The 11,954-nt window shown below is 36.7% G+C and overlaps 1 protein-coding gene across 1 annotated transcript; it reads left to right on the top strand.

Moving 5' to 3' along the window:
- The first annotated feature begins 5,548 nt into the window (after nucleotides 1-5,548).
- LOC110884354 (two-pore potassium channel 5) lies at nucleotides 5,549-10,171 on the top strand. Its single transcript, XM_022132061.2, has 2 exons — nucleotides 5,549-6,667; nucleotides 9,838-10,171. The coding sequence occupies exons 1-2, from the start codon at nucleotides 5,679-5,681 to the stop codon at nucleotides 9,986-9,988; spliced, it is 1,140 nt and encodes a 379-aa protein (XP_021987753.1). The 5' UTR covers nucleotides 5,549-5,678; the 3' UTR covers nucleotides 9,989-10,171.
- Nucleotides 10,172-11,954: the final 1,783 nt, after the last annotated feature.

The following is an 11,954-nucleotide window of genomic DNA, read 5'->3' as shown; positions in this document are numbered from 1 at the left end:
TGCTGACCACGGGACTCAAACCCGGGTCAACAGCCCCACCAAACAAGCGCCTAACCAGCCGAGCTAGAGCTCCTTATCGAACTAAACCCGGATCAGTATATCCTTAAATACTCGCTCGAACCAAACTTGGCAGCCGCGAATCAGCTCCCTTTCAGCGCGTTTTTAAGCGGGTTTTTTGTGTTTTTCTCAAGTTTAAACTCACTTTTAACATTAATTAACCAACCACCAACTAACCTAAACCCTCTCCTATAAATACACACCCCTTCCAAGCATTTTTACACTTTCACAACTCTCTACAACTCACAAATTCACTCTCAAATCAGTTGCAAATCTGCATTTTCGGACAGATTCATACTCTTGCACTAAAGTGAGTATAACTTGCTCATTTCTCAACGAAATTACTTGATTCTTCTTCCTACTTGCTTGGATAATCATGGGGTTCGATTCCTTGACTTCTCCTTGGAGAAATCAGACCTGGAATTACCCTTAAATGGTCATTAAACTTTCTGTTTTGTTTTAAGTTCTTCAAAAGCTTGTTTAAACTTATCCAACTTGTGTCTAACACATCTCATACCTATGTCCCAATGCTTACAACCTATCTCATGGTTGGTTAAGCTTAAAAACAAGGTTGAGACACTTGAAATCAGAGGATTAAACCTCATAACTTTCTGTTTTGATTAGGGTATTTTACCCACAAGTCATGTTCGAGCTTAGATCTTGATGTAGAGTGATTGTGGAACAACTTGGGTTGCTCCAACATAAAATCCTCACATGATTTGATGATTTCTCTTAGTTTAGATTATTTACATACTTGTATTAATCCTAGTTCTTGACCCTCCTTGGTTGTCTTTACATCAAGTGAAGTGGTGAACGTTCAAGGGGTTCCTAAATGGAAGCTTGTCTTCCTACCCCATACATGACATCCATGTTAACTCGAGGTGCCTAAACGAAGATCCTAATCTTCTACCTCCTACATGAATTATTGGACTAAATAATACGTAATACTTAACCTAAATATATATACCCCCATTCGAACCTTTAATGTTAAACTTGTGTTTATATGTTAAAGTAGTAGGATATCATCTAAGACCTAAAATCTCGATATGATTCTAATGGGTGTACTACCCATGAAATACAATATAACCCTAGTGGTTACATAGTGTCATATAAGAGTTATAAGCTGAAGATGATTATTTTTAATATCATACTTTATGTTACGTTAAACTCCAAATTCTTAATCTTCCGTAAACGCCAAACTCACACACCTACGTTTCCTCGTGTAGAAGAACTAGGTGCTCCAAGCTAAATCATCCACCAAACTTACTCTCGGACCTTCAAGTCAAGACTTGTAAACCGTGAGTATACTCGATCCCTTTTTCCCCTTTACACTTTGGGATGCAACATGTATACCTATTCAAAACAACTTTTATGCTTAAACAAAACATACTCTATCTATGAACGTGACATGAAACTATTGTGAATATTTGCTATGCTTGTATGCTCTATGAACAATTTGGAACGTTATATGCTCATTAACTTTGCTAGCCCACCTTAACAATTATAGCGCTATAGGATTGACGCCCCGCCCGTTATTCTTGTGGGTATTGTTAAGTTAAACTTTACCATCCCGCTAAACTTTTGGGATTAGGCTTGTTATGCGTTGTATTCTTGGGTTTGATCATATTGTACGCCAAAAATTGCATTGCTAGTAAATTTATTCATTATGTAACATGTTGGATATGAGTTTTATTCTATTATGCTATGTAAACGAACTTGTATACTCGCCTTTGCTTTTGCATTGAACTCTATTTTAATACATGTTGCAGATTAATTGTTGAAGTATGGACATGATGAAACGAGATTTAGGGTGGACTAGATACACACCTAGATTAATCTATCTTTTGTTGTTATGTTACAATTTGAAACAATGTTGTTATTTCTATTTGAATCTTGTATGACAAATTTAGTATTGCAATGAAATTTGAATTTAATTAAATATTGTCACATAGTGTTATGACGTCTCTAGCAATCTATACACACTTCGTCTCATCCCGATGTTTCCGCCATCGGTTGGGGTGTGACACCGGATTTGGGCGGGAAAATCTGTTGACGGGGATATTGACGGAAAGCATTTTTCGTAAGCGGTTATGTTAATTATTAACGTCCGTTCAAGCACACGGATTGTGAACGTGATCAATGGCAAGGGAGATGCCACGTGGAAAGTGGGTTTGTATGGATCCTTTTCCAAGTCAGTGCGATCTCGTGACTTAGATGAACCCTTTCGATTATGCCACGTCACCATTCGGTTGTAACCGAATGGTTGTGCACGATGAGGCCTTCTAGAAGGTTTACAGTTGTAACCCTTTATGCCTCTGCCACATGCCAATTCTGTTATAACAGAAAGGTCACTTTTGTTTAGGTGTTGGCTCCAAGCGCGCGTAGATGTTTTAGGGTCTTGTTTCTAGTCTAACTGTTTTCTTGCATGAGTTTGCGCAAGGTTGTTAGATTAGTTCACTTTCTATTTGGCGCACAGATATTATAGATTGTTTCTTTCTATGTTTCTGTTTAGAACCGGTGCGCAGCCGCGCGGGATTCCTTTAAAGATGTTTATTGTGATGAGGTTGTGGCATGGTCCAACATGCTTGCGCAAGGTTTTTTGGACCATACCCCTTCACCGTCTTAAGAATTTATTGGTTCAGTTATATCTGACTCCAAGTTGCGTTCATGAAAGGAAATTATATTCTTGACGGCCCACTTGTAATAAATGAAATTCGTAAATGGGGCAAGAAGTATGAGAAAAAGGTGTTTTCACAGTTCTCGTCATATGGGTGGGTGGTGTAACAATCATCTTAAAATTCCCAAATTATTTGTAATCGAAATCCTGAACGCACACAACGAGGGCTGATACGAAAAAACAAGAAAACAAAACTCAGCATGTCCCCGCGCGTCGGGGGAACATACTGTCACCCCGGCGCGACAGGGTGTAACACGTGGCAGGTCAACGTGTCACCACCAGATGCCATGTGGCAGAGCTAGGGTGGTGACCGAGCTGACCTAAGACCTAGCTCACGATTCTGCGTGGCGTGGGGGGCCACCATCCTCTGCCACAACGCGCAACCGAGTTCAAAAATTGGTATAATTAGGGTAGGCATGAGATGTAGGGGTGTTAATCGTGTCGGGTTGATGGGTTGGCGGTGTCTCGCCCCAGCCGATGGCGGAAACATCAGAGTGAGACGAAAACGAGATTGTTCATTGCAACATAACACTAAAAGTGACAATAATTTAGATAGACTGATTTCATTGCATAAAACTCATCATGTTACAATACATAGAATTTCAAAATACAACATGTTCGAATACAAAAAAACAATTACAACAAAATAGAGTACAAAACTGATACAGCAATTTAGAACCTAAGACGTCTATGTGTGTATCTAAAGCATCAACACTACTCCAGTTCAATATGATCAGCATCATCCTGCAACATGTTAAAAGTATAGTTCAACACAAAGAATGCATTGGCGAGTATACAGGTTTTCATACATAGCATAAGTAAATAAGTTTAAACAAATCCACATGGCAAGCTAGCTATTCAAGATAAACAATAAACTGGCATGTGCATAAACTAGTCAACCTAAAGTTTAAATGCAATAAGCTCTTAACATAACCCAACGTTCACATGTGGTAGGGCTGACAATTCTGACACGAACACGATAACACGACACAAACCTACATGAAGTTATCATGTTTTGTATTTGACATTAACAGGATTCGTGTCTAAAACAGGTCGACACGATGAGACCTTAACAGGTTTCATGTCTAAACAGGTTAAAACTCGTTAACCTGTTAAGACCCGTTAAGTACATGTTAATAATTAAAAATTAAAAAAAAATATTATATGTGGGTGTGGACATGGGGTCATCATCAATCGTGGTACCTGAGATGAATTATACACAAACACACACGTTTCTTTTTCCACAATCCAATCCCTAATTTTTAATTCTCTCTCACAAACACCACCATTCCCTATCCGGTTCACAGCTTCCCCAATTCGGTCATGTTCGTGTCTTAAACAGGTCGTGTTCGTGTCTTAATAGGTCGTGTTCGTGTCTTAAACAGATCATATGATACGTTGGTAAATTTTTCGTGTCTTAACTGGTCGTTTCGTGTAACCTGTTTATTAACAGGTTCGTGTTCGTGTTTTAAAAATCTGACACGCTAAGATTTCGTGTTGTGTTCGTGTTTACGTGTTTCGAGTTCGTGTCTTATCGTGTTCGTGTCTTAACAGATCGGGTTAACCCATTATGCCAGCCTTAACTGGTGGTGCGTTACTCCTATAGCGCTATACATGTTAAGGTTAGGCTCGTACGAAGTTAATGAGAGTTCAACACAAAACGTACAAACCTAGATTAAAGCATCAAGTATAACGTATGCATGCATGTATAAGGATTGTTTGTGCATTTTAGTATAACAGTATCAGTGTAGGTTTAATAGATTAACATGTTACACCCCAAAATGTGGTAAAAGAAAAGGGGGTTAAAGTATTCTCACACTTTTGCTAACTTTGAGCTAGAATCCCTGTAAGCGTAGTTTTGGCGGGGGTAGACGAACGTAGTACATGAATGCTGAGGTTATGATGGATCTAGTATAGGAATGACGAGGTTACCCTACAGGCAAACGAAGGAATGAGTTGGAGGATTTATGTTACAGAATTTAAGTACTTAGTACGTTAAGAAAATAGTAAGTAAAGTAACAAGAGTGTATTCTGACTATCGGCGATGAGTAACATGAAATCAGAATGCAAAACAAATTTGGGTAGTTGCACCATTAATTTGGGTAGTTGAAGGTATGTTTGAACTGGCTTAAGGATGAGCTCGGTATCAGTACCGAAGGTACCGGTATTCAAAATCGTCAAAATAATGGGATCGAAAATGTTCGGTATACTAGTATTTGAAAGTGAAAATTGGTAAAATATCGGTACCAAATCGAAAGTACCAACACTAAACATTAAAAAGTGGGTACCGAATCAATATCAAATACTCGTCTCTAATCAAATCTCATTGGTTGAATTTTAGATCAGTGAAGGGCACCTAGAACCATGGTTGTAAAAATCCTTACTAGTCTCCGATTAGTCGTCGATTAATCATTAATCGGATGTTCACTGATTAATCGATAGGCGGTCAATGGCGATCCTATTCTTGCCAAATTTTGGCTAGATCCCGGCTAAATTTTGACCAAACCTTATAAATTCCCGCCAATTACTTGAAAAATGAGTCAATGAGGGGTTAAAAATGTCTTCTTTAAAAAACGACATATGAAAATGTGTGTCTATACATATAACAAAAAATACATATAAAAATCCCAATCTAATTAATTCTGATTAATCCCTATTAGTCTTGATTAATCGCTAATCGGTACCCTAGTGACCGACTACTACTTAGCATAACACTACATAAAAGGTGTCCCTCACACCTTAATTATAAGTTTGTGGTAAATGCGAATTCTTGATTTTTAAGGATATTTTTTGGCAATTTATCCTCAATTATTAAACCCACCAATCATTAACGTCTGCCTCATCTTCCTCTTGTGTCTCAAATCCCCCCAATTGGCAATCCCACTCCCCAGTCTCCTCCGCATAGCAGCGGCGCGTGACTTTTGTATGCATTCCTCACCACCAAATGGACTCAGAACCTTTCCTAGGGTTCCGCCGTACCCTCACAGCCCCTGACTCCACCTCCTCCGACTCCCAACCACCACTCGCCTCCTCCTCCTCCGTCGTCCTCCTCCTCAACCACACCAACTCAACCAAACACCACAAACTCAACCGCTGCAAAACCGCCCCAGCCATGGTAGTCATGCGCGACATCCCAACCGATACCTCCACCAATCCAAAACCAAATTCCGCTTCACTTCTTCAACAAGCTGCTGTTTTATTAATAATCTACCTATCAATTGGCGTAATCATCTTCTGTTTCAACAGAAATCACTTCTCCGGACTCGAAACTCACCCGGTTGTTGACGGTTTATACTTCTGCATCGTCACCATGTGCACAATCGGTTACGGCGACATCGCGCCGGTTACTCCGTCTGCGAAAGTATTCGCATGTTTCTTCGTATTAATCGGATTCGGATTCATCGATATCATGCTCTCTGGAGTTGTGAACTACGTTCTAGATCTCCAAGAAAACATGATAATAAACGCAAACAAAGCGAATCAGAATCATAATAATAATAACAGTGTTGTGCAACATAACACAAATAGATTAAAACTGTCGCCTATTGATTACATTTATGATTTTGCGAAAGGGAGGATGAGGATCAGGTTGAAGGTTTGTTTGGCGCTTGGTGTGGTTTTGTTAAGCATTGGAATTGGTACTTTGGTGTTGTATTCGGTTGAGCGGTTGGATTTGGTTGATTCGTTGTATCTTTCGGTTTTGTCTGTTACGACGGTTGGTTATGGTGATAGAGCGTTCAGGACGCTTCGTGGTAGGTTGTTTGCGTCTTTCTGGTTATTGTTTTCGACTTTGATGGTGGCTCGGGCGTTTTTGTATTTGGCGGAAGCGAGGATTGATAAGCGGCACCGGAGAGTTGCTAATTGGGTGTTGCACCGGCAGATCACGGTTGAGGATTTGCTTGCTGCTGATCTTAATAATAGTGGATTCCTCAGGTTTTGTTTTTATGCTTGTTTTTTTTTTTTTTTTTTTATCTTTGATTTGTTGTTAAAGAGGTTTTTCAGGGTTGTTGGGGGTGTGGGTTAGTCTGTTTTAGATCTAAAAAAAAGTAACATGAGGGAAAATAAGATTTAATATGTATCATAGCGATTATTAGGCTGGAAGGTGTGGTATAAAGCCTCTAGAGGCTTTATCACGTCATGTTAGATCCATCTAGGCGTCACGTCATATGGGGGGCTTTAAAACCTCTTCCTTTAACTTGCATGTAATGATTTAAAGTTCCCTATTAAACGAAATAAAAAAAAATTATTGGTTGAAAAGAGGTGGGCCCCACCTGCACACATCTTTGACGCTCGTTAGCACCATGGCGGAGAACCCATAGCGCCCCCCTTTAAACAAGCAGGGGGTGGTTGATGGCATCCCGGGGCACTAAAGTTGGTGATGTGGCGGGGGACGTCAAGCCACACCTTGTGGCCTTAATAAACTAACTCTATTTTAGATCTGAAAAATAGTTATAAGAATATATGATTTGAAGGAATACCCAACTATTATTAATAAATAAACTAGTTTATAGTAATACTATGTTAGGACGGGATATAGTAGAGACGTAAATAGTTCTGGGTTGATACGTTGTTACAGTGGTGAATCTAGAAAAAACGTTAAGGGGCAACATTTATAAAAAATTCTATAGTGGCAGGGAAATCAAAAAAACATCAAATGGCAGAGCGTCAAGGGGTAGGAGAGTCTACCCCTTGTTATATGGTATCTCCGCCACTGCACGTTGAATTATTCAGCTCAAACAAGTTATTTATTCTTATTTGTGTAAAGGAAATCAAATATAATTTGTACACAATAATATCATGTGTATTTTGTTTTGGCGTTTTATAACATGTTTATACAAAAAAATTATGAGAGGTAATAAAAACAGAGGATAAGTGGGGAGGGAGAAAGAAACAATTTTTTCAATTTTACCGTTATTTTAAACACTATGTATATTTGGTTTTCTCTTTTTTAAAATAGTATTATTCATGTAATGAATTCGCCTACTTATATTAATTTGGCTAATCATTGTTAGGTATTTGATGCTCTCTATGGTTATTTTTCTATTTTATTTTTTCAAGTACATGAAACGTTTTTCAGTTATGACTTGTGAATTTTTTTTAATAAAAAAAATGGATGGGATTTGGCGCCTTTCACGTATATGTATATTGTTTGTTTTAATTATTGTATTAGGTATATATTTATTTATCGTAGAATAAGGACTTTTCTATAGGCATCTTTATACTTTCTTTTTCCTAGTGGCTATGTATTTATTCCATTAAACAGGTGTGGGTTTGAATCCTATAAAGTATGCAATAATGGATTTTAAGTCTAGACTTTACGAAGGTGTGTATTCATCGTTAAATAAATGAAATATTTAGACCGGAGGGTATGGGGGTCGGCCTTGGCCCGGCGAGGCTCGTCGCCGCGCACCCACACCGCCCCCCTTAGCTTTGTCCCGGCTTCTCCGTCGCCCCAAGGACGGAAGCGACATGCCTCTCCTCCACACACATAACTATACATACATACATATATAGGGGATGGTTCAAATGAAAACCACTTTTATTGTGAAAACTCGAAAACTAACTAAAAAAGCCTAAAAAAACCTAAAAAACATACAAAAAAATTTTTTTTTTTTTTTTTACAATTTTTTTTAAAAAAATCGCTACTTTTTATATATGGAAAAAAAATTTTTTGGTTGTACTGCACATGTGCACTAATACGGAAAGCCTAAACCACTTAACCCACCCCCCACCAACACCCCCCAAAAACCTAAACCCCCCACCCCCCCCCCCCCAAAAACCTAAATTCACCCTCCCACCAAAAGCCTAACCCCCCCCCCCCCAAAAAAAAAAACCTAAACCCCCCACCCCCACCCTCCCGAAAACCTAAAACTAAACCTTAAACATAAACCCGAAAAAAACCTAACCCCCCCACCCCCACCCCCCAAAAACCTAAACCCCCCTCCCCCCCACACCCAAAAACCTAATCCTAATCCTAAACCTCCAAAAAAACTAACCCTAAAAGCTAAACTAGAATCAAAAAACTAATTTTAAGCATGTAATGCACATTGTAGTACATGTTATATTGCACATGTGCACTACTATAATAATAGTATTGAAAACAAGACGACACCATAAATCTTTTTTTATGTCATAAAAAATATGCTCGAATATACTTGAATGAAAGATAAGAAAATTTGTGATCTTATGGTGCCATTTTTGTTTTAAAATGATAACGTATGGAGAAATGAGAAATGTTTGAAAAGTTATATATTTTTTGTTCCAATTTTACCCCTCCTTCATTAAAAGTCTTCCCTCCCTCCTTTTTAGTGGGTTTTAGTTAGTTTTCTAGTTTTCACAATAACTAGTGGTTTTCATTTGAACCTTCCCCTACATATATATATATATATATATATATATATATATATATATATATATATATATATATATATATATATATATATATATATATATATATATATATATATATATATATATATATATATATATATATATATATTTAGCCCCATCCTCCACCCTCTTGGTCCATCCCCTTTAAACCCATCCTCACTTCCGGTGACGTGGTGGGTGACGTGGCGGCCCATCGTCCGTCACCATACATTATAGATACCAATCCCAATCACCTAATTTACTTTGTATCACAATTAGACAATCCAAACACCTTCAAAACTATTAATGGGGTATGGGGGATTGCTTACTAATTTAATCCTTTTTTTAATAAATTTGTAAGCATTTTTAAGATAAACATTTTGAAACAAACAAATCCAAACTAATTTATTATGTTTTAAAAATAAAATTTGTTTGTTTCCTAACTTTTTTTCAAAATAAAAATAAAAATTTGGATAGAAAGTTTGAAATAATATCAAGTTGCTTATAATTAGAATAATCAATTTTAAACATCTTTTTTAAAAATGACATTCTAGAAATAAACATTTTCATATCGTTTATTCTTAATTTCAAATTGCTTTTAATGTCGTCTGAAATAAGCATTTTGGAATAAGAAATTTCAAATCGTCTACATAAAATATTTAATTTCTGACAATTTATTGTATCAAAACTTAATAAACAAATTGGTGAATATGAAATTGTGGTTTGGAATGCAGCAAATCAGAATACATAGTGTTTAAGCTTAAAGAAATGGGGAAGATTGAAGAGAGAGATATATTGCAAATATGCAATCAATTCAACAAGCTTGATAGTAGCAATTCTGGGAAGATAACGCTACGCAATCTTTTGTCAGGTCACTCCATTTAATTTATTTTTATTTATTTTTTAATTTATTACCGAAAATGTATAAAAATGCTTGTAAATAGATTTATGGCCAACATTTATATTGTATGCCTACATCTACATTATGTATGTGCCATATAAAAGATTATCAATAGTGTTTTTGATGTGGATTCTTATAAGAGGTTGTTTAATATTTTTTAATCTTAAGATCCTGTATCAATACATTGCAAATCAATGAGATTAAGTAAAACTTGACACATTCTCATTTTATACATTTCAATTAGCGGTGGGATTAAGAGGGGTTTGAAGAGTCGGGCCATCTATTTATTGTGTATTTATTGATGTTCTTTCTTTTAGATTGACTTCAAAATTGTCGGCGGTAAACGCATTCAAACAATGCAGAAAAATGTTAATTGTAATTTTATTGTTGATTTTTTTCTCTGCCTGTCTCCTTACGTTGTTTTTTCATAATAATCTAATCTTACTCACAATTTACATCTATGGAACTTGAACCCAATATCAGATAGAGAAAAACACAATGATACTACTAGGGCAAATGCCTTTTGGTATATATCACGCATTCTTAGTTTATTATGTACCACGAATAACTATGAAGATTTAACATTACTTTTTACAATATTTTGATTACCATTTAAAATTCTAATTTTTTTCAACATAGTGTTAGGATTTGTCAAATTTATGGTATCAAAGATGCAATCAACACAAAAAACCAAACCAATGCTTTGTTAAAACCCTAAAAGATCTCTGATGATTACAAACAAATAATGAACCGGATGATACGATATAACGACATTCTCAACTCTTACGTAGAAGGATTATCAACACAATAATCCTTTGAATAACACCAAATCTCACACCCTAAATCTCGGATTCATGATGAATCAAAGATGATCAATGAAACCCTAGGTATTTCCTAGAAAGAGAACCGAGAGAAATTTAACCAAGTATATCTTGCTGAATGAATGAATTATGACTAGGTACAACCTTTATAGAGGGACCCAGAACTTGACAACTATTGTGAACTATTCGAGTGTGTAACAATCCGCTCTTCAAACAGTTTTCATACGCTCCAAAACTATTAAGCCCATTAATCAGTTGTTGCCCATTCAGATACCCAGCTAAGCATGTAGTCCACCCCAATCAGGTACCCAACTACGCATGTACTCCAGTCCATCCTCATCTATTTTGATTTTTAATATGTAACAAAGAAACACAAACAATTATAAGAAAAATAAAGAGTAAACTGCCATTTTGGTCCCTGTGGTTTGGGCACTTTTGCCATTTTAGTCCAAATTTCAAACTTTTTAAATCTGGGTCCCTGTGGTTTCATTTTTATTGCCATTTTAGTCCAAAATTCAAAAACTCTCTTTTTTACTGTTCCAACATGCCTATTTTGTCTTTTTGTGAAGGGGTATTTTTGTCCAAGTGTTTTTCATTTAACATTTTGTTAATTATAAAACTAAATTAAATAAATTATTAAATACCCTTATTACTTCTCGTTTCCCCATTTACATCATATTCAACCCGCAATTACAGAGATTATCTCCAATCATCTTCCCCCCAAAAATCATCGCCGACATCTGCAATCTTGCCAAGACCAGAGACGCTTCCGATGGACGACGATGGGGATGATTTTAGCTGCTGTGTTCGAAAACAAGGCTTCAATTTTGACCCAGAAGTAAAATAAAGTACGTATTTTTCGTTGATAAGATGGATTTGAAAACCCTTTTTTATTGAAACTTTTTTTCTTATTCCACAGCAAATCATCCTGAATTATTCACCCTGAAAGTGCACCGTGGTGGTGATTTCACTGACGAGGATGATTTTGAATACGGCGGGGGTAAGGTAGACTACGTTGATAATGTGAATTCTGATATGTTTTCATCGATAGTGATGAATGACATGTTGTTAGTGGTTATTCAGAAGAGGATGTTGTGGTTTACCATTTTAGGGTTCCAGGGGAAGATTT

This window comes from Helianthus annuus, chromosome 10 (genome assembly GCF_002127325.2).
Source record: "Helianthus annuus cultivar XRQ/B chromosome 10, HanXRQr2.0-SUNRISE, whole genome shotgun sequence".
Taxonomy (NCBI): Eukaryota; Viridiplantae; Streptophyta; class Magnoliopsida; order Asterales; family Asteraceae; genus Helianthus; species Helianthus annuus.
The sequence above is the reverse complement of the archived record's forward strand: the minus strand, read 5'-3'. Positions and strand labels throughout refer to the sequence as shown.